General features: G+C 35.1%; 1 protein-coding gene across 1 annotated transcript in view; it reads left to right on the top strand.

The window, feature by feature from the left end:
- TC2N (tandem C2 domains, nuclear) overlaps positions 1-24,138 on the top strand; it is a 57,004-nt gene extending 32,866 nt beyond the window's left edge. The window contains exons 8-14 of the mRNA XM_043986689.1: positions 437-512; positions 1,265-1,365; positions 1,976-2,092; positions 2,960-3,151; positions 11,568-11,682; positions 19,187-19,386; positions 22,656-24,138. Coding sequence (XP_043842624.1) covers positions 437-512; positions 1,265-1,365; positions 1,976-2,092; positions 2,960-3,151; positions 11,568-11,682; positions 19,187-19,386; positions 22,656-22,766 — 912 coding nt within the window. The 3' untranslated portion in view covers positions 22,767-24,138. The remainder of the gene's footprint in view (positions 1-436; positions 513-1,264; positions 1,366-1,975; positions 2,093-2,959; positions 3,152-11,567; positions 11,683-19,186; positions 19,387-22,655) is intronic.
- Positions 24,139-24,367: the final 229 nt, after the last annotated feature.

Here is a 24,367-nt window from a genome sequence, read left to right as displayed (position 1 = left end):
GAGCAAGCTGCTTAACCTCTCTTGAGTCTTATTTTCTATTTCTATTTCTATATTTAATAATACATTACTTACTACCTCACAAGGTTACTATGATGATCACATGAAATCATGAATGCAAAAAGGGCTTTGTAAACCTTAAAGTGCTATTTAAATGTCATCTATTATGAATAATAACTTTTTCAGTAACAATGTAATTATTAGTATCATTTCAGGTAACAGGGTTTCTCTCTGAACCACCTTTAATTGCCATAATTGAGTGATAACTTTGGTGGGGTGATTCTTTAGTATCTAAAAGTATAAAATTCTCATTGCTGAACTCACACATTAGTTTATTTGCAGAATGGAAATTAAAGCATGTGCCATGTTTTTAAAATATGTCAGGATCTTTAGAATTTGATGTGAGGTTTGTTGAATAATGAAAAAATTTTCATTGTAGAGATATGATTCAATGTCCAGTGTACCAAGCAGTTCGTCTTCAAGGAAGAATTCTCAGGGCAGTACTCGAAGCCTGGGTAAAGAATATAATTTTATTGCTTATATCACTGAGTCAATTTCAAATAGTAGTCATTAAAAACTACATGTGATATGGTATGGGTAGGGTGGGAGGGAAAGTTTTATGTCTAAATAACACTGGGAGTATCACCAAGGTCATAGGTGACCTTAGGAAAGTCATTTGGCCTGAAGAGTCTGTTCTTCTGCCTTCAGTCCAGCAACATCATCAATTGAATGACTCTGCTGGTTAAGTTTTTAATGGAGGTTCCTGAATTCTGCATTCCAGTGTCACAGAAATACTAATTTGGAAGTTCTTTCTTGGGTCTAATTTATATCCCCTTCACTGCATCTTAAAGATCTATTTTAAGATCTGCTTGTATATTTCCTCAGCTTCTTAGTCCCTTGAAAAATAATTCTATGGTATGAATTTAGTTTTCTGAATGACAGCTTTTGTTTTTTCTTTTTAAACAACTAAATTATCAAGGCAACAAGACAAGGCAGCAAGCATTTATTAACTGCTTGCTTTGTGAAAGGTAATATGTTAAACAGTGGAGTTACAAAGGAAAGCAAGAGGGACCAGCATTTATATTTAATAAATACAAGAAAAAATATAGTCCCAGCCTTCTAGTACCTTGCACCTGAATAGGGGAAGAACATGAATAGGGGTATTATTGTGTTGAAGTCCAGAAAGTCAAACTGGATAAGATCAGAGTTTATGTAGACTTAACTTTTTGGTGGCATTTCAAATGTCATTTGTGCCTTCTCACTTCAGATACAATCACATTATCTGGAGATGAAAGAGATTTTGGAAGATTGAACATAAAATTGTTCTATAATTCATCAGTAGAACAGATTTGGATCACAATTCTACAGGTAATTAATTCAGTATAGTTGGTTTCTTCCCTTTGTTACAAAATGAATTCTGGGATACTACAAATAATCCCTTTGTGGCTTTCTCTTATACAAACAATAGGACCAGATGCCTGTTCATTGGAGTTAACTTATTTGGAATATGCTGCAAAAGTACTCGGTCAAATTTGTAGATTGTCTTCACTTGATCTGATTTATTTACTGTTAGTATTTAGTTGCTCTGTAGAAGTATTATGGTGTAGTACATAGACTGTTGAGTCTGGAGTCAGGAAGATCTGCATTCAAATTTCACCTCTGACACTTATTAGCCCCGTGACCCTTGAAATGTTATTTAACTTCAGTTAACTACCTAGAATTTATCTACTATGGCATTAGCCAGATTGTAATCTGTATTGGTGGAAGAAGTTCCCTGAATTGTTGAAATTGCAGATTCCTTGTGTGTCTTTACTATGGTTTATCTTTGTACCTCATCAAGGCAACTGGGTAGCTAGATGGTGCAGTGGGATTAATTTTGAAGTTCTGTTTTTCTTACGGTTATGGTTAAGATGCTAAATATGAATTACACATTTATATTCTTAATGGCTCCTAAAAAACTCCATCTTTAATGTTTTAGTGCAGAGACTTGAGTTGGTCTTCCAGTTATGGAGAAAACCCTACTATTTCTATAAAAGGAATATTAACTTTGCCCAAACCAGTACATTTCAAATCTTCAGCAAAAGAAGGATCCAGTGTAAGTGGCAAGTGTGTTTGTGTTTGAATTTCATTATTTCATTCTTGTTTTCATCAGTTGTGTCTGTAATGAGCTGGAAGAATAAAGTGAAAGAATGATATGTAACCCATCCTAGTTAAATGCTATTCTGAAGCTCAGAATGTTAGATTTTAAGTATTGAATATAAAGGTGTCCCGGGAAAAAATGTAGTAATAAAATTAATTTTAAAGAATTTCCAAATTTTTATCTTTGCAGCTTTTATTTGAAAGTGCTATGAAAATGTGAATTACTATTATATATGAGCAAGCTAATAAAGAAGTCAATTGTCATGATTGTTTGACTATAAAAATTTAATATTCAGACCACCACCAAAACTACAATGTATAGATAGTTTTTCTATCTATAAATCTCTTTTTCTTTAAACATCCAAGTTACTGGGGCAGCTAGGTGGCACAGTGGATGAAGCACCAGCCCTGGATTCAGGAAGACCTGAGTTCAAATCCGGCCATACTAGCTGTGTGACCCTGGGCAAGTCACTTAACCCCCATTGCCCTGCAAAAACACCCAACACCCCCCTCCCCCCCAAAAAACCCCAAACAAACATCCAAGTTACTTCTGTTTTAATCAGTCGTCTTTGAGGATGCAGTATGGTTTTAGTAGGACCATTAGGCTAGTAGTTATAATATCTACTTTCTAATTTTAGCTCTGTTAATCTGGTAGCAGAATGACCTTAGCTTCCTTCAACCTGTTTCCTCATTTTTATAAGAATATTTTAACATGTGCCCTATCTGTGAAGACTAAAAAAATATTTGTGATTGGTGTTTGTAATTGTAAAATCCTTTTCAAAAATAAAATGAGTGTAATTGCTTTGATTTTTACTTTTCTTAGGTTATTGAATTTATGGAGACTTTTGTATTTGCTATTAAACTCCAAAGCCTGAAAACTGTTAGGCTGGTGTTTAAGATCCAAACCCAGACTCCCAGGAAGAAAACCATTGGAGAATGCTCATTATCTCTCAGAGAGCTTAACATACAGGAAAAGGATTACTGTTTGGATATAACACCTCCTTCAAAAATTTCAGTAAGTAATAGTATTATGTAACTTGAAAAGATTTTATACTTGATGGATTTTGTAGAAGGTAATAAGCTAATATTAGACTTAACCAGGATTTTAAACACTCTTCCTGTTAAATAAGCTTACCTCTTTAAGTATGAGTGCTTTATATTAAGCACCATTAAGTTTTTTAAAATGGTTTCATATTTTAGAAGAAAGAAATCTATTATAAATTTATATCATAGTAACAGACAGCAGCTGGTTGCTTCGGAAAAGCAAGAATTATAAATGCCTGTTCAAATCAGAGAATGCTCTGTAGCTATCTTAAGCACATTGTTCTAATTACCAGAAAATAGTATACCTGCCCACAAATTTCCTACAATAAAATATTTCCTGGTCTCATAAATGATCTTCCCATAAGAAGCATAAATGTCAATAGTACTGATTGCTTTTAAGAGCTACTACTTGCTTTCATTAACTCACCAGCCAGATGTTGGTTATAAATTTACTAATCCATAAGGATTGAATTCAGACGTTACTGTGTAGGCATATCATTGATTTCTATGGGAGGTAAGTCTACCCAGGGTCAAAATGTGGATTATTTAGCATTTATACTCCAGCTGCCCTCAAGAATAATTGAAGTATTTTACAATTTGAACACAATACAATATAGGACAATTTGAGATATAGGTGGAAGAGAAGCCATCTAAAGGAAACAGGAGGAATAGGTATTTGTGTACTGAATTACATTTTTAAGTTTCTTAGAAGAGAAGGTATTACCAACTTTCCCCTCTCCTATTTTACACTCTATATAAACTCATTTTGGGGGAAGTTTTTTTCCTCCCTGGAATTAAGTTTAAACCTTTGTTATATTTATGTATTTTTATTTGTTACCTAGGTTCTTTGAAAAAAAGGAATATTTGTTGAATAACAGTAGATAAAACTTATTCAATAGTTTTACAAAAGTAAGAGCCATAGTTAAAATGGATTATTCCTTTTTCAAATTGCTTTGAAGGCTCAGACTTACTCAGTGGGCTTAGTTGCTTATGGTCTGGGTACTTTGCTTTCTGATGATATGATGTTTTAATTCAGTGGGAAAACTTGGGCAATCTATCTGTACTATATAGACAGTTAACATGTTTATTCAACTGTGATTCATACATATCAGATATCTCAAATGAAGATTTGTCAAGTGCTGACCCTCAGAAAATTTATGATTTAGTCTTCAAAAAAAGTATCTCTTGTTTAGGTGTTGGTTAAAGTGAGAACCATATGCTGCAGGTACTAGGTATGAATGAAAGATACAGTTGTAATTCTTTTGTGAAAGTTTGAGCCAGACTTGTGTTAAGGTCTAGACAGTTAGTTGGTCCAGTATTCGTTACATGGGCTGAAAGGAGTTTTTCTGTGAAAAATGGCTCAGATCTTGATCTCTTTGTCTTAAGTCTAGGGCCCACTCTAAATTATCTTCTATTTAACTATCAGGGTGATTATCCAAAAGTGATGGTTTGATCTTGTCACTTAATGAACTCTAATGAGTGGCTCCCAGTTTTCTGGAGAAAATATAAATGCCTCAGTTTAGTTCTTTCAAATCTGGCTCCAAATTACCTTTCCAGACTTATTACATAGGCAGATCCTTAGGGATCATTCTTATATAATATCAGTACAGCATATGGATAAAGAAAGTCTAAGGAATTGAGAACAGAGTACTGATACTATAACTTGGAAGTCTCCTCCATGTATTATGTAGTCTAGTCACACTATTCTTAATCGTTTTCCTATGAATGGCACTTTATTTCTGAGCTCTCTGCCTTTGCACTGGTTGTTCCCATGCCTAGACTTCATTCCCTTCTCACTTCTGCCTCTAAGATTCCCTAGCTTTTCTCCAGATTCAGCTCAAGAGCCACCTTCTACATGTTCCAAAATTGTTACTGCTTTCCCCTCCAGTTCACCTTGTTTCTATTCTGAATCTACCTTTGCTTACTTGAATTGTTTCCTATTTAGAATGTAAGCTTATTTTTTGGGCAGGGACTCTTTTCTTTCTTTGGGTATTTGTGTTTCCAGCATTTAACACCTTGCCTAGGACATTAATGGGGTGGGTGTGAGTTTGGGTGTGGGGGTAATAAATAAAAGTACTTTGTAAATGTAAGGGATCATGAGATTATATTATATAATAATAAGAAACTCTTTAAGATTTTAGTTTTGAGTTCCATTTTTTTTTTTTAGTGAGGCAATTGGGGTTAAGTGACTTGCCCAGGGTCACACAGCTAGTAAGTGTTAAGTGTCTGAGGTTGGATTTGAACTCAGGTACTCCTGACTCCAGGGCTGGTGCTTTATCCACTGCGCCACCTAGCTGCCCCCTCTTTAAGATTTTAAATGACCAAGAATTTGCCAATTTCATAGGACCGGACAGAAATAAAATAGAAAACATATACTTTTTCTTCAACAAGAAGAAAAAAATATTCAGTATAATCTCAGATAGGTAGATTAAGCACTTTGTGTCTGGAATTGTGTTAAGTGCTGGAATACAAATGCAAATTAGGGGGGCAGCTAGGTGGCACAGTGGATAAAGCACCGGCCTTGGATTCAGGAGTTCCTGAGTTTAAATCCGGCCTCAGACACTTGACACTTATTAGCTGTGTGACCCTGGGCAAGTCACTTAACTCCCATAGCCCCGCCAAAAAAAAAAAAAGCAAATTAAAAGAAAAACAATCCTTTTCCTCAAGCTGCTTATATTCTACCATCTGGCTTCTTATATGGTGGGTCCAGATGGTCCACCACTGAATGTGGGGGTTGTGAAAAATTTGGCAACAGTAAAAGATTATGGGGGCAGCTAGGTGGCACAGTGGATAAAGCACCGGCCTTGGAGTCAGGAGTACCTGAGTTCAAATCCAGCCTCAGACACTTAACACTTACTAGCTGTGTGACCCTGGGCAAGTCACTTAACCCCAATTGCCTCACTAAAAAAAGAAAAAAAAAGATTATGTATACTTCTTTTATATACTTATAAATCCAGGATTGGATAAAAATTTCTCAGGTGAAAAGGAGTCATGAGGGGAAAAAGTTTTAAGAAGTCTTGGTCTAGCAAGTGAAGAAAATGCATCAAATGGAGTTAAGAAGAGTAAGTGGAAAGTGTCTATGTGGAGAGAGCAAGATAGAGAAGTCATATTTTTTTTGTGGAGTTGGGGGCTGCTTTGGGTTTGAAGTGAAGATGGCTAGTATGGGCACTCAGTTCGAGTATATTCTCTGGATGTAAGAAAATCTGAATTAGTAGGAAAAAGTGTTATGAGACTTTTCTAAGGCTACAAGTTTTAGCTGAAGTGGTTATTTTATGTAAATGAAATACTTTAGTGTGTTATGGAGGTCTGTCATTGTGCTAATAAAGTGTTCTAAGCATATGAGTAAGTATTACCAAGCAACTTCTCTAAGATCCTTAATAAATATTTGCCAATAATCAAAAAGTTACAAGGACTACTCTGGAAACAACTCTACTGGAGTGATCTTTTTAGTAAGAGGACATTTTATAAAACTAATTTTGGAGAACTCAAATTGCCATAAAAGAAAGTATTACCATAGAATACTTCCTCTTATTGGGGATCTTTTTAAGTCTGCAGAGCAGTTTCACCTAAATATGTATATATATAAATGAAGTTGTGCTATAACTTGAGTTATAAATAGAACCTAACTGTGAAGATTTCTAATGTTTTCTTTTTTCCTGTTTTTTATTTTCCTGTTCTTCAAGATATACTCATGTTTATATATGAAGGTGTGTCCTAGTGATCTCTTTTATGAGTTCATTTTTATTTTGTCTTCTCCTTGAAAGGACAGTTTTCTAGTTGGGTAAAGGAAATTTTCTCTGGCCTTTATTTTGTGGTAACAGATAAAAGTATAAAACTGAAGCACCGTGCATATGTAAAATCAGTTAAATAAAAATCTATTATGACTATTGTCAAATGTTTTAAAATCATAACTATATTCTCTTCAGTCTGATGATCATATTAATTCTCATTTATCCAGAATGGTTAGAAGAGGGGTCTAGGTTATTGAATATGCAGATTGAGAATTAATCTGTAGAAACTAACAATTTTCAAAGAATTAGAGCACAATGAAATTTTTTTTAATACTAAAACTGTACTGAGTATAATTTAATATTGAAATGACTTCAAGGTATTGAGATTGAAGTCCCTTAGGATTATTCTTTTTTTTGATTTTCAAGGAAATTCTATTAAATATTTTAAATGATTAATAAAGTAATAAAATAGAACACGCTTTCAATCTATTTCTAAGATATATAAATTTGTTCTTGATATGTGAACTATGGAGAAACGAGACAAAGAAAACAAATGACCGATATCCCTAATGAATGTTGATGAATTTTAAACTAAAATATTAAGAAGTAATTATTATTATTAACAATAGCAACAGCAATAGTAATAACTAGAATTTATAGAACTTTTAAGTATTGCAAAATGCTTTATAAATATTATCACAATTTATCCTCAAAGCAACCCTGAGAAATAGATGCTACTATTATATCCATTCTGTGAATGAATAAACTGAGTTAGATAGAGGTTAAGCAACTTGCCTAAATTCTCACAGCTAGTAAGAATAAGAGGGTGGCTTTATTTATTTATTTGCTTAGAATTTTACCCACTTTACATATAAAAACAAATTGTAACATCGATTTTTAAAACTTTGGGTTCCAAATTCTCTTCCTTCCTCCCTATGCCCTCCTTAAGAACTCAAGCAATTCAGTATAAGTTATACATGTGCAGTCATGCAAACCATAGCAAACAAAAAACTTTAGAAAAGAAACTAACAACAAAATATACTTCCATCTGTATTCAAATACCATCAGTTCTTTCTCTGTAGATGAATTACATTTTTCAGAAGTCCTTCAGAGTTGTCTTGGTTCATTGAATTGCTGAAAACAACCAGGTCATTTGCAGCAGATCATCTTACAATATTGCTGTTATTTTGTATATAGTACATTTCACTTTGCATCAGCTCATATAAGTCTTTCCAGGTTTTTCTGATAGCATCCTGCTCATTTTTTTTTTTTTAATAATTTTTTTTTTTTTTTTTTTAGTGAGGCAGTTGGGGTTAAGTGACTTGCCCAGGGCCACACAGCTAGTAAGTGTTAAGTGTCTGAGGCCGGATTTGAACTCAGGTACTCCTGACTCCAGGGCCGGTGCTCTATCCACTGTGCCACCTAGCTGCCCCCATTTTTTTTTAATAGTAAGCTACATTTATATAGTATTTTAAAGGGAGATTTCCTTGCAAAACACCCATGAGGTTGATTATTGCAACAGTAATAGCTTACATTTATATAGTACCTTATACCTGACAAAGAATTTTCTTCACAATAGCCCAGCAGAGTAAGTACCACCATCATCATCTTACATTGCTCTTGCCTCTGCTTCAAATTTTTTCCCCAGTGACTATTGCCGTGTTTCCTTCCATCCTATTTTCTCCCCATGGTATTTACTCTATTTTCCATCTTCTTTTACCCTTTCCCTCCTCAAAAGCTTTTTGCTTTTGACTGCCCCATCCCCAATCTGCCCTCCCTTCCTTCACCACTCCCCCCTTATCTCTTTCCCCTCCCACTTCCCTGCAGGGCAAGATATGTTACTATACCCACTTTAGTGTGTATGTTATTCCTTCTTTGAGCCATTTCTGATGAGACTAAGGCTCATTTAGCCCCCCTCCGTCTCCCCCCATCTGGCCCTCCACTTCATTAGCTTTTTCTTGCGTCTTTTATGTGAGATACTTAACTTCATCCCACCTTGCCCTTTCCCTTTTCCCAGTGCAATTCTCTCACTCCTTAATTTAATTTAATTTAATTTAATTTAATTTAATTTAATTTTTTTGGGCGGGGCAGTGGGGGTTAAGTGACTTGCTCAGGGTCACACAGCTAGTAAGTGTCAAGTGTCTGAGGCCTGATTTGAACCAAGGTACTCCTGAATCCAGGGCAGGTGCTTTATCCACTGCGCCACCGAACTGCCCCCCTTAATTTTATTTTAAAGTTGTTATCATGGGGAAGCTAGGTGGCACAGTGGTCAAAGCACCAGCCCTGGATCCAGGAGGACCTGAGCCTAAATCCAACCTCAGACACAAGTCACTCACCAGCTGCTCGACCCTAGGCATGCCACTGCACCTATACTGCCTGGAAAAAAAAGAAAAAAGATAAACAAAAAGTAAATGCTTTACATATATCATCACTTCATAATCAATTCCCACCTGTGCCCTCTTTCTAAATATATTCCATTCAGCTGCCCTAATAGTGAGAAAGTTCTTATGAGTTAGAAGTATCATCTTTTCATATAGGAATGTAAACAGTTTAACCTTTTAATATCTCTCATGATTTCTTTTTCCTGTTTACCTTTTTATGCTTCTCTGGGGTCTTGTATTTGAAAGTCATATTTTCTATTCAGTTCAGGTCTTTTCATCACAAATGCCTGAAAGGCCTCTTTTTCATTGACTCCTTTGGGGCCAAGCTTGTTCTGTATAATTTGGCAACATTCGTTTTCAATTATTTTTTCGACATTCTTTCTGTTTATGTTGATGTAGTCATTGTGAATATTGTTTTCCTTGATCTGAGTACTTCATGTTGTGTCACTTCATGTATTTACTTATGTCTCTATTCATTGTGTTCATTATTTCTTTTTTTTTGGTGTTCATTATTTCTGTGTGTGTGTGTGTGTGTGTGTGAGAGAGAGAGAGAGAGAGAGAGAGAGAGAGAGGCAATTGGGGTTAAGTGACTTGCCTAGGGTCACACAGTTAGTAATTGTTAAGTGTCTGAGGTCGGATTTGAACTCAGGTACTCCTGACTCCGGAGCTGGTACTCTATCCACTGCGCCACCTAGCTGCCCCGGTGTTCATTATTTCTTAAAGTGCAATAATATTCCTTTCCATTCATGTACCATGATTTCTTTTAAGCCATTCTCCAGTCAGTTTACATCTACTTATTTCTAGTTTTTTGCTACTACAACAAATATTGCTATGAATATTTTGATGTGTGTGGAGCTTTCTTTTTGTTAGTGATCTTCTTGGGCTGTATGTCTAGCAGTGGAATCTTTGGGTCAAAAGGTACGGACACTTTAGTCACTTTATTTACCTAATTCCAAATTAATAGTTATATTTTAATTCATTCTTCTTCAATTTCATGTTCAATGACTTATTTTTCACTTGGTAAATGCAGATTTCTTGTGATATAGTGAATTTTAAAACTTGAAAGATATGCTTCAGGAAATATACATGTTTTAATAAGTTGAGCTTATTGATAAGTTGTTTTCCCTTTTGAATGCTATTAGCAAGAGATGGTGGTTACCTTTTTCACTGACTATGTAGGTGTAGAGGCTAGTCATATACATTGTTCAACAATAATATTTTAATAAACTAGCAAATATTGTGCTCCTACCAAAATGATCATATTATTGTCTTTTTCTAGATCTAAGAAGTTATTTTTTTCTCTGATAGCATTTACATAACTTTCTTCATCATTTTTTTCCACTGGAGGTATTTTTGTGTTTTGTTGTTGTTTTTTATTTTTATTTTTGTGGGGCAACAGGGGTTAAGTGACTTGCCCAGGGTCACACAGCTAGTAAGTGTCAAGTGTCTGAGGTTGGATTTGAACTCAGGTCTTCCTGAATCCAGGGCCAGTGCTTTATACACTGCGCCACCTAGCTGCCCTCACTGGAGGTATTTTTGAAGCTGTGTAATAAGATAGCTGGTACTGTATTTGTTTGCACAATGGTGTTAACTCTTTTGCTGCCTCTTGTTTTGAATAGTTACATGCTGATTTTTCCTTCTGGCTGCTATTTCCTCTCTATTACTTTCCTCATTTATTCATTGCTGGTTTTCTACTACTGATATTTTTTTCTTCCTTGACTTACCTACATTTTTATAAGAAATTTCTTTTCTTATATGAGCAGTGTTTCAGCTTTTATAGTCTTTTAGTCAGTTAATCTATACATCATCAAATGGCTTCTTGAATTTCTAGTTTTGGCAGTAAACTCTCTCCTTGATGTATTCTTTGGGAAAAAAAAAGGCTATTTGGATTTTCTAAGTATTTGGATTCTGAACCTTGGAATTATGTTGTTTCTAGAAAGTCAGCCTTTCAAACACTTGTTCCCCCAGCATTATGTCCAAGTATACTTCTTATTAAATGATGAACATTCTATGTAACATTATTTAGGGATCAGATTTCCTGTTTTTAGAGACTAGCTTATGATACTCTTTGACTCATTGATATAAGAGGAGATATTAGTGGTAGGTGAGTATTTGTGTTTATAGAATCCATGGAATTTAACTCCATAATCATCACAAGCATCTTTGGTTTTGAAAGCCTGTAGAAAGCAAAGTTTTCTAGGTATACATCTCTGAATTTTCAAAGTACACACATACCTTAATCCTAAGTATAAAGTAACCTTATTTTATTATTCAGGTGTGTCATGCAGAACTTGAAGTGGGAACTTGTTTTCAAGCAGTCAACAGCAGGATTCAGTTACAAATTCTTGAGGCACAACACCTTCCGAGCTCATCTACTCCTCTAACTTTGAGTAAGTTAAATAACAGTTGGTAAAAGAATATTAAACAAAACTACTAATAAGAGACTTTTCTCATTTCTCACATCTAGGATAAAAAAAACTATTGTCTTATGACTCTTTTTTTCTTAATGCAAAGATTATGCTCTTAACTTTTACATTGATAAATTAAAAATCATCAGTTTTAATGTCTTAGTCATGGTTCTCTCAGGTTTTATCCTTCTTGAACCCCCTATGGTATTTGACACCATTTCTTTATGAGATTCAGGTATCGGTAATATGAAAGATTGATACCTTATGCTTTTCACTTTTTCTCCAGGATTATGTCTTCAGTTGTCTGAGGGATATTAACTTGGAAGTTTTACTAATATCTGAAACTTAAAGTATGCAAAATTGAGTCATTTTATCTCCCAAGAAAATCTCCCAATATCTAAATCACTGAAAATATTCTCACTGCTTTCCCTGTCTTCCCAGTTTTAAAACTATGCAGTTGATAATGAATCTTCCTATCTATTTATCTCCCATATCTAATCTTTCACCACTTTCATCTTTTTTCATACTATCTCTTGGATTCATTATTTTTTTTTCTGTTCCTACAGCTAATAGTAGCTAGTAGCTAGCATTTATATAGCATTTTAGAATTTGCAAAGAGTTTTACAAATATCTTATTTTATTCTCACAAACACTTTTGGAAATAGGTACTATTATTATCCCCATTTTACAGATGAGGAAAATGAGGCAGACAGTGGGTAAGTGACTTGCTCAGGGCCACACAGCCAATAAGTGTCTGAGGTAGATTTGAACTCAGGTCTTTCTTTTTGATTCCAAGTTCAATCCTGTCTTCCCTGTTACCTAGCTGCCTAGTCAGCACTAACACTAACTTAGTCCTTTATCCTTTCAGAGTAGTGACTTGAATTTATACAGTACATTATATATTTTTTTATTTTTATTTTTGGTGAGGCAATTGGGGTTAAGTGACTTGCCCAGGGTCACACAGCTAGTAAGTGTCTGAGGCTGGATTTGAACTCAGGTACTCCTGAATCCCGGGCCGGTGCTTATCCACTGCGCCATCTAGCTGCCCTATACAGTACATTATAGTTTACAAAATAGTTTCCCATACTTAGCACATAAGGACAGGTAATATATTATCATTCCCATTTCACAGATGAGGACACTGAAATTCACAGATGTCACACAGTAACTTAAAGTCACACAGTGGTTTCTAGTCTAGGACTATAGCTACAAAATTCCTAGTCTATTAATTTATCTTTTAGTTCCTACTATTGTCTCCTCTTCTGCATATGCTGTTACAAGATGATTCCTTTGATCAAATTTTTATCATGTGGAAAAAAATAACTTTTTTTTAAAAAGAATTTTAAATTTTCCACCAAGACTTTGTCAGTAGGCAATCATAATGTCTTGAGACTTAAGTGAAAACCAGGTTTATCACAAGAGAAATTAACGTGCACATAGAACCCAAAGAGTTTACAATCCTTACAGAAGTTGGATATATATGATAGTACAACAAAAAGAGAAGGAGAAAACAGGAAGGGGTGTGACATGGGAGGGGAAAGGTTCAGGAAAGGTGGGAAAGAGACAAAACCCCTCCTGAGGGTGAGGAGCAAGGCCATGGCAAAAGTCACATTCTTTTCCCTTGGGAAAAGCAAGCAGGGTTCACTTATCTGTAAAGGACCCAGCTGCACAAACATTATCCCAGCCTGGCTTGTTTTTTTCCTTCATTCTTGAAAAGGAACATGACATTAGGGGGTGATGTCATAACTTGCAGTGAATTGGATTTAAGGGAGGGAGGGCTATGGAAGGTCATCATCCTCATTCTCTCCTGCAGAGCCATCTGGGTCCAGTGGCAAGATATACATCAGGATGCCTAGAGATAACCCAGGATGTTTAAGGCAATTGGGGTTAAGTAACTTGCTCAGAGTCACACAGCTAGTAAGTGTCTGAGGTGAGATTTGAACTCAGGTCCTCCCAACTTTAGGGCCACTGCTGTCTGTATCCATTGTGCCACCTCACTGCCCTGTAGCTAGTTGGTGCAGTGGATAGAGTGCCACATCTGGAGTCATCTTCATGAGTTCAAATCTGGCCTCAGACAGTAGCTGACTGACCCTGGGCAAGTCATTTAACCCTATCCCAGACTGGCTGACTCCTGTCTTGCCTCCCAAGGATACACAGAGAATCCAGCTTGGGGTGCAAACAACAAATTACGTCAGTTAGGGAGGGAAGGTGGCGGGGGGATGATGCAGGTTTGTCCTTGACACATTCATTCATGGCCTCCTGCATGTCTTGGGTCCAGTGTTTCTGGAACATATGGCAACTCAAAAAGACGAGTTCAGGGGACCCCTTCACAGCCCTTAACAACTCCAAGGTTCTTCACTGAATGCCATGTCTTCTTATGTGTCTTCTCTAGTTTCTCATTACAGGAAGTCCCCCCAATGTACAGATAGGTTCCACTCTAAATGTCTAAGTTTATTCCTAGAAGAGATCTAAGTTCCAGTGTTTTAAATCATGGTCAGTTTTCTATATGAAAACTTACTTAGTCAATAACACATATGGAATAATATATTTATAATGAAAATAGTAGAAAACAAGTTCATATTATTAGTAAGTAAAAAAACCCCAAAGAACATTAATTTTGAATAATAATGCTTGAAGCAAGGCAATTTAATTAGAAGAGAAGGTGGAGGTAGTTGTAGAATTATGGAGATTATAAAGGAGATTTCAGCACTTTAGTATATCAGATTTTAGTTAAAATCTTAATAGACAAGGCAAATTTGTGGTGATCCCAGTCAGCAAGGTTTTGTGATCATTGGTAATGTTGGAGAAAAAAATGTCAAGTCATCTGGTGGTGTTGGAAGACCAATTCCTCTTCCTGAGTTCAAACCTGGCCTCAAACACTTCCCAGATGTGTGACCCTGGGCAAGTCACTTAACTCTGTTTGTCTCAGTTTCCTCATCTGTAAAATGAGCTGGAGTATCTCTGCCAAGAAAATCCCAAATGGGGTCATGAAGAGTTGGACACAATTAAAACAACTGAACAACAAGTGAGTAGGCAGTCTGGCTATTATCTTCAAGGCATTTGTCTATAGAAGAGATATAAAATGATAATCTGAGATAGTTAAGTGGAGAGCTTTGGACTGGAAAGCAGAAAGACCTGAATCCAAATCTCTTAACCTCTGTTTGTCTCAGTTTCCTCATTTGTAAAATTGAGATAATAGTGGCTCCTACCTTCCAGGATTGATTTGAGGATAAAATGAGATATTTCTTTATTAAAAAATTTATTTACTCTTACGCATTCTTCTAGGCATTGTTATAGGAACTCACTTGGAGTGAGAAGATATAGGCTTTTGCCTTGGCTCTGCTACCATACATCTTTGGGCAGGTTGTTTAAACTCTTTAAACTTCAATTTCCTTATAAGTAAAATGGACATGATAATCCTTGGACTGCCTTCTTTACAGGACTGTTTGTGGATCAAATGAAATAAAGAATACAAAAGTACTCTTTAACTACAAAGCACGCATCAGCTGTTTTATTACTATTATGCTTATTAGTTATGATTATAACTTTTTTTAGGGGGGTGGGTGGGAGGAAGAGTATGTTGGCAGATGGGCTCACAAATGAAAAGGATGGCCAAGGAAGAGTTTCCTTCTCTAATTTTGCAAGGTTTAGAAGAGAATAAGTTGGAGAACAATTGCTCTTCTTTATTGGTAGAGGGAATTAGCACACTGGGAGATTCCTATGCCAATGAAATCATAGATCTGGACAGAAGAGGCTAATTTTGGCTCTATGTAAGGGAAATTTTTCTAAAAATTAGAACTAAGAGTACATTTGGTCCTTAGGAGATAATGAGTTCATCATCTTTAGAGGCAGCAGTATGCTGGTAGATGTTTTAACAACTAGCTCTCTAAAAAGACTTGACATCCTCAAATTTAATCTGCATTATTAACATTCTCTCCATCACTTTTTGAAGCTCAATCAACAAAACAGTAAATGAAGCCCTGATTTTTTTGCATTTGCCAATTTCTAAGGTGTCAATGCTTACTCTAAAAATTTAACAATCACCTCTTCCTAGGTGGTTTGAACTGCTTTGTTCTTCTAAATGAAATTTCTCATTATATTATCTAGTTTTCAAAGGCATCCCTTCAACAATTTAATTTAATTTCTCTTTTTTACCAGTAGGGCAAACCTTTATTCTATTTTAATTTTTAAAAAAATTAAATTAAATTAATTAATTTATTTATGGCATGGGGCACTGAGGATTAAGCAACTTGCCCAGGGTCTCACAGCTAGTAAGTGTCAAGTGTCTGAGGCCAGATTTGAACTCAAGTCCTCCTGAATCCAGGACTGGTGCTCTGTCCACTGTGCCACCTAGCTTGCCCCCAATTTTTAAATTTTTTAATAAGTATTTTATTATTTTCCAGTTACATATAAGGATAGTTTTCAACTTTTTTTTTCATAGGATTTTTAGTTCCAAATTTTTCTCCCACCCTCCCTTTTCTCCCTCCTCCCCACAACGGAAAGCAATCTGATATAGGCTATATATGTACAATCACATGTTTCTGCATTAGTCATGTTGTGAAAGAAGAATCAGAGCACAGGGGAAAAAGTTCAAAAAAGAAGGAGAAAAAAACCCAGCCCCAAAGTAGAGACAGTATGGTTCAATCCGCATTCATAACCCACAGTTCTTTTTTCTGGACAACAATTTAATTTCTAAATCAATTTTGGAAAATTGGCATAGCCCAACCATGAGTAGTAAATATCTCTCTAATTATTTATAACTATTGTTTTTCCCTTAAACATGCTAGTTTTTTAGGTCATCAATCTCTAGAAATTCGGTGACATGTAGGCATCACTCCCCCTCCAAAAACACAGGGATGATAGCATCTTAGATTTAATTCTTACCCCTAATTGTGCTACTTCCATAATACTGAATTCTGAAATTTCTCTTTCTGATCGTAACTTCCTTGTCTTCCATTTTTTTCACTCTTAAATCTGTTCTTAAATTCCCTATGATGTTCAGTCCTTCCATAACTTTCTGTTCTCCTAGTCCATTACCTGTATTATAGCCTCTCTTATCTCCCTTCACCATCTGGACTAGAGTAAGCCAGGTTCCTGATCCTATTTCCTTGAATCCCTTCCCCCTTGTCTTCTCTTGCCAAACCACAACTCTTGATTATCCCTGCTATTTGTCTTTGTCTGCTCCTGCTTGCATGTTGCTGAATACTTTTGGAAGAAGTCACAAAACCTTGCTGACTGGGTTCACCACAAATTTGTTGTGTAATTGCACCTGGACTCTCACTGATACATAACACTTTTATTTATTTTTTCTTACCCAATGCAGCTGTTTAAAACTTTTTTTTATCCCTTAAGGCTTCTCCTTTGCTTCCTAGCAGATGACCTCAACTCCTACTTTTACTGAGAAAATAGAGGCCACCTCTTGAGAGCTCCCTTCCCCCCCTTTAAATCATAACTCAATGCTTCTTTATCTATTTTGTTCCATTGTCTCATTTTTTACTCCATTTTCTGAGCAAGAAGTGACCCTTCTTGTCCAAGTACTTCTACCTGAGTCCTTGATACTGTCTTCTCTGGGAGCTTTCCCCTTTCAGTTATTCTGTTTCTTTTTAATAATCTTACTTACTGGCTTCAGTTTCCTTCCCTTATATGATACCTATATACATGTCCAAATTGTTCTTTAATCCTTTACTTGGCTGCCATTCCCCTCAGATTATCATTTTATATCTCTTCTGTAGACAAATGCCTTGAAGATAATGGCCAGACTTCTTGCCTCCCACTCTCTGACTGACCACTCACTTGTTGTTCAGTTGTTTTAATTGTGTCTAACTGTTCTTGACCCCATTTGGTATTTTCTTAGCAGAGATACTGGAGTGGTTTGCCATTTCTTTCTCCAGCTCATTTTACAGATAAGGAAACTGAGACAAACAGAGTTAAGTGACTTGCCCAGGGTCACACAACTGGGAAGTGTCTGAGGTCAGGTTTGAACTCAGGACTTCCAACACCACCAGTTGACTTGACATTTTTTCCTCCAACATTACCAATCATCTTTTTTAAAGTAAATTTTTATTGATTTTTTTTCCTTGTTGTTCTTACATCTCCTCGGTTTCCCTTTTCTACTTCCAGAGATTTGTCCCTTATAATGGAATTTTTTTAAAATAAAAAAGAAGAACAGGAATGAGAAGAAAAAAAATTGACAAAAGTAACCAATATATGAAAACCCCCAAACAAGTTTACCCCTGGGCCATCTCCCATTCTTTCCCACAATGGAGTGGTGATGGAAGATGACTTCTCATGATACTCCTCCTTGGATTTTTGTGACTCTGTTCTAACCTGGTTCTCCTCCTGTCTGCCTGCCCACTTCTCAGTCTCCATTGCTAGGTCACTGTCCAGACTCTTTCCTCCCTTATTTCTGCTTTTCCCTTCCCCCAATATATGTCTTAACCCTCTGTTACAGTATAAGTTTCAGGAAGGCAGGGACGGAGTCTTACTTATTTTATTTTTTCTATTCATAACTCCTTATAGAGTACCTTGAACATGTTGAATTAAATATTTTGTAATTGTGGGATAATTCACTCATGAATCCATTTAGTCCTGGAATTTTTTTTTTTTTTGTGGGACATTTGTTATTGGCTTGCCTTATTTCTCTCTGGGATTGTGCTATTTGCCACTTGTTTCTTATTTTGTCAGCTCTGGTATTTTATATTTTTGTAGATGTTCCTCCATTTATTTGGGGCAGTTAGGTGGTGTAGTGGATAGACCACTGGTCCTAGAGGACCTCAGTTCAAATCTGGCTTCCCACACTTACTAGCTGTTTGACCCTGAGCAAGTCATTTATCCCTGTTTGTTTCAGTTTTCTCATCTGTAAAATGAGCTGGAGATGGAAATGGCAAACCATTCCAGTGTCTTTTCAAAGAAAACCCAAATGGGGTCAAAAAGAGTCAGACAAAACTAAAACGACTGAATAATAAAAACAATAACCACCATTTAAGTTCTCATTTTTATTGGCCAAAAAGTATTCTTTGCCATAATTCTATTCATACTACGTACAATTTTGAGTTAATACAAAAATATAGTATCTGATAATTTTCTTGATTTCATCATTATCTACTATTTCTTATTATTTTGGTAATTTGGGCTTTTTAAAAAGTTTAAATTTAATTGTGGCTTATCAATTTTGAGTTCTGTCCCTCAAAAAAAAGTTCTCAGGTTTTAATTTGTAACTATTTCATATAAGAAGACCATGTAATGATATAGAAAGGGTATTGGACCCAGAAGTTAGGGGATCCAGGTTCAAATTTCGTGTCTGACAATAGCTGTTTGGCTACAGATAAGTCACTTAGTGTTAGGGAAACTGGTTTTTCATGTATGATATGTGGGCAATAATGTATATACTCCCTATCTAACAGTATTTTGATAAGGAAATGTTTTTAGTTACTTAAAGTACTTTAAAAAACCAACAATAACCATTTCCCAACTTTTAATTTTCTAGATTTCTTTGTGAAGGTGGCAATGTTTAGTTCAGGAGATTTGATTTACAAGAAGAAGACTCGTCTGCTAAAATCCAACAATGGCAGAGTAAAGTGGGGAGAAACAATGATTTTTCCATTTACACAGAATGAGAAAGAAATTAATTTTCTTATCAAGCTTTATAGTCGGAGCTCAGTAAGAAGAAAACACTTTGTAGGACAGGTTAGTGTTTTTTGTTTGTTTATTTGTTTTTAAACTTTTGGGACTCTATGCTTTTGTCATCCGGCTACAGTTTATTGCATTTCAGACACAGTTCATTAGCATAGGGAAGATTAATGGGAAATCCTTACCTTTTGGTACCAAATGTGGCAGCAGCTTAGAGCAGTGGGCTTGCAGTCTGGAAGACTCATGTTTCTGAATTCAAATATGGTCTTAAACATTTACTAACACTTAAACATTTACTAACATTTACTAGCACATCACTTAACCTCTGTTTGCCTTATTTTCCTCATCTGTAAAATGGGGATAATAACAGCATCATCTATCCGTCTAGGGATGTTGTGAGGATCAAGTAAGATAATATTTGTAGGCACATGGTAGGTGCCTTATTATTATTATCAACATAGGGTCCTGTGTAGTGAAAGTATAGCAGTTCAGGTTAATAGATTAATAAAAGACAAAACTGATTATTCCTTGCTAAAAGTGAGATCCTAAGAGAAACTTACCTACTATGTATATTTTATACATAAAGTATCAATACGTTTTGTGAAAATCCTCCAAACTGTCAGGATTTCTATTAAAATAGGGAAGATTTTTTTTTGAGCTTTATGATCAATAAGCTATGATTTTTTTTTAATACCAGGAACTATACTAAATAAGTACTGGGGCTACAAAGAAAGGCAAAAGACTATCCCTACCTTCAGGGATCTCAGTCTAATGGGTGAGACAATATGCAAACAACTATGGACAAACAAGATATAGACAAGATCAATTGCAGGTATTCAACAGAAGCAAAACACTAAAATTAGTTCTGTTATAGATTTGAATATTATATAAGAGGCAGGATCAGACTGTTATTCTAATGACAAATCCTTATGGGAGAGGAAGCATGTGTTTAAGTGAACTCTTATTTAGATTTCTTATCAAACATTTGGTTCTTTTCCAAATTATATTTTATGATTAATCTGGGTCTGTTTACATATGAGTGAATAAATTATGCTAGGCTTGGTAGCTTGAAAAAAAAGTTTTTGAACTTTTGCCAGTATATGAAATAATGTTTACATAAGATATGTCTGTCTATTATATAACTTTCTATCATGATGGTCTCAATGATCCTATTCAGACACTATTTAAAAATATTCAGTAATTGATATAATAAAGCCTAAGATCTGCTTAAGTCTCTTATGATTCTTCACAAAAATGTCTTTTTTCTATTTTATAGGGGACCAGTAATAGTTTTTTATACCTTTGTGCTAATCATAAGTATTTCCATAGCTTTTTAAAATAATGTAGGAAAAATGTACCAAAGTTTTAAAATGTATATCTCTCTCTCTCTCTCTTTTTTTTTTTTTTTGGTGAGGCAATTGTGTTAAGTGACTTGCCCAGGGTCACACAGCTAGTAAGTGTTAAGTGTCTCAGGCTGGATTTGAACTCAGGTTCTCCTGACTCCAGGGCCGGTGCTCTATCCACTGCGCCACCTAGCTGCCCCTAAAATGTATATCTCTTAATTAAAAATTTTCATTCTTTACCAAAATATCCAAATCTGGTACTTGTAACTTTATCATTTTTAGTGGTATATATGATTTTCAAAACACATATATTCACCAGGATTTGGTATCAACTCCAGAGTATATATTCCTCAGCTCATAATTTATTTGTGTTGATATTGTTTAACCTTCACTTATTTATTTAGCCATTTATTCAACTATACATTCATTTATCTATTTATTATTCAACTATACATTCATTTATCTATTTATTTAAGTCATAAAAGTATTTTATTATTTCCAGTTACATGTAGAGATAGTTTTCAACATTTGTTTTTATAAGATTTCTAGTTTCAAATTTTTCTTCCTTCCTTCCCTCCCTACCCCTCCCCAAGAAAGCAAATAATCTGATATATGTTATATATGTACAATCATATTAAACATATTTCTGCATTAGTCATGCTGTGAAAGAAGAATCAGGGCAAAAAGGAAAAACCTCAAAAAACAAAAGCAACAACAGCAAAAACAATAGAAATACTATGGTTCAATGTGCATCTAGATTCCACAGTTTTTTTTTTCTTTTTCTGGATTTGGAGAGCATTTTCCTTCATGGGTCCTTTGGAACTATCTTGGACCATTGTATTGCTGAGAAGTATCAAGTCTATCACAGTTGATCAACACAAAATGTTTCAGCATTTGTTTTTTATAAGATTTTTAGTTCCAAATTTTTCTCCCTTCCTCCCTTCCTTTCTCGCTCCCCAAGATAGCAAGCAATCTGATAAAGGTTATATATGTACAATCACATTAAACATTTCTGCATTAGTCATGTTGTGAAAGAAGAATCAGAATAAAAGGAAAAAACCTCAAAAAAGAAAAAACAACCCCAAAATGTAGAAACAGTATGGTTCAATCTGCATCCAGATTCCACAGTTCTTTTTTCTGGCTATGCAGAGTATTTTCCATCATGAGTCCTTTGGAATTATTTTGGATCATCGTATTGCTGAGAAGAGTTAAGTCTATTACATTTGATAATTGCACAATGTTTTTGATACTGTGTATAATGTTCTCCTGGTTCTGCTCATTTCACTCAGCATCAATTCCTGTAAGTCTTTCCAGGTTTTTCTGAAATCTGCCTGCTTATTCTTTCTTACAGCACAATAGTATTCCATTATAGTCATATACCATAACTTTTAACCTTTACTTAGAAAGTTCTTTCCATGGCTGTGCAACCCAGAAATACTTTAGGTAAAGAAAAAAAAGAAGCATGTTGCTGATACCTTGGAGAATTATAAAATAGAGTTTAAAAATATCTTAGAAATAATCTAGTCCAACCCCATTGTGTGTGTTTTACTGTTGTCTAAATTAAGACCCAGAAAATTGGAATGATTTCTGCACCATTAAATAGCAGCATAGCTGCCACCTTAGAACACAAGTCTCTTGAATGCCAGGCAAATGCTCTTTCAATTACACCATGACTCGCTTTAAATTGGTTGTGTTCTTTTCATTGTTATTGGCTCCTCTGCAGACATACAGAAAGTCTGCCATCATTTTCATGTCCTGTCTTCCAAATTCTTGTACCCAGCATTCTCAAGGTCTTCTCTAGACTAAATATAACCAGATCTTTTGCCAATTTCTTAAAATCCCAAATAGTTTCATGAGCAATTAAAATATGATAATATGTAAACCAAAATGAACAATCTCAGGCTTTCTTAAGAATTCTTGATATTAGGACTAGCAATTAGCTATGTCACTGATTGATTGGTTTCATCATTAACTCCTTTACAGATCTGGATAAGTGAGGAAAGCAACTGTGTTGAAGCTGTGAACCAATGGAAGGACACAATTGCAAATCCAGAGAAGGTTGTTATCAAATGGCACAAATTACATCCATCTTGAAGATCTTAGCAATGAGTTTGCTAGAGGACTTTGGAATTCTTGTAGAAAATATTTTTGATTTCAAAAACTTAAAAATCATTTTTGAAAGGGAAAATCATTGTCTTTCATGGTACTTCATGTGGTTAAACCTAAAAAAAAATTGTTACCAGAAAAAGAAAGAGCTGTTCAAAAAGTAAGCTCTATGGGAAAACAGGCAATAAAATGAAATGTAGGTATTAGTAAGGCAATACAATAAAAATACAATTCAAATTAGATGACAACACTGACTTCAGATCTTGCTAGTCTTTGCTTGCCATTTTCCTAAAGCTCTAATCATATTTTCAAAGCTTCATATGTTAAAATCAAATCTCAGATAACAGTAGTATGAGATTGGAAGTCTTTTACTGCCAAATACTTAAGTCATCGTAATCACTGACTATGTCTCTGTTTTGTGGAATATCTTCATATACATACTTTCTTCCAAAAGACCAAATATATTTAATGAAATACTTTTCCCCTAACTTTTTCATTCTCTGTGTATTTGAAGAAAATTTGACTCATATTTTATAATCTCTTTATTCATAATGAATAACATTACCACTTTGTAAGAGCTATGTGATCTCCAAAAGCTAATGAGCCTTCACCCTCTGAAATAAGAACTTGAGTAAATGAAATTAATCCTCAGAAGACTGAAATTTAATTTAAAACTTAGAATCCATGGATTTTAAGTGGCTTCCCAATTTGATCAAATGTATGTGCTTTTATCCTTCAAGCATTTTACTACTCATTTTGTACCAAGTTAAAATGAGATCAGCATCCATGTGGCCAATCCTAATTAAAAGAATGAAATGAGGATAAGTGGAAAACTCAGCATTTGGCAAAAATCATTTCCATGATTTTTTAAAACAGGAATCACTTTTCTCATGAGAAGGAATATTTGCCTATGTTTCCTTGCAGGCAGGCAGAGTTATCCAAAGCTGCAAGTAAATATTTATTGTTGGAACTTGTTTTCAAGTTTTCATTAGAACTCTTTGTATAAGAAATTTCATCTTAGTTGGACATGCAAGTAACTGGCAGAGAGGGAGAGGGAGAGAGGAAATTAAAATTCTATTTGGTTATAACAGCATCTCGAACATGAAGATCTTGAGGGGAAAAAGCCAAACTCCAAACTCATGGTTTTGCTTAGTGCTAATGTAGACCACGTGCTCTGCACTCACTTTGGTTTGTATTCTTGACAGCTGGTGATTATTTTAGAGAGTATGAGCATTCTACTACAACTCAGCCCCATACTTCCCTTTTCATTCCATGTATCCTTTATGTATTTTGTGATGTTTAAAATCTAAATGTGCGGTCGCCTTAAATTAGAAGCTTTAGCACCAGTCTTTGGGCATTAAGCATTTATTAAAGCATACTAGTTATTAGAAAAAAGAGAACACATGGAGTTAAGAAACGGCCTATCTAGCCTAGAGTTCCATCCTGGTCTGGTTCTTTCTCAAGTCCTCCGCCATGAGCCTGCTTCAACCATGAACTCTGTCAAACTGAATGTGGAAGCTTTTTATAGGTCTGGAGGAGAGGTGGTCCTTACACACTGATTCAAGCTGATTGATGGGCGTCATCCAAAT

The sequence above is a fragment of the Dromiciops gliroides genome, chromosome 2 (assembly GCF_019393635.1).
Source record: "Dromiciops gliroides isolate mDroGli1 chromosome 2, mDroGli1.pri, whole genome shotgun sequence".
In the NCBI taxonomy this organism is placed as follows: Eukaryota; Metazoa; Chordata; class Mammalia; order Microbiotheria; family Microbiotheriidae; genus Dromiciops; species Dromiciops gliroides.
The sequence above is the reverse complement of the archived record's forward strand: the minus strand, read 5'-3'. Positions and strand labels throughout refer to the sequence as shown.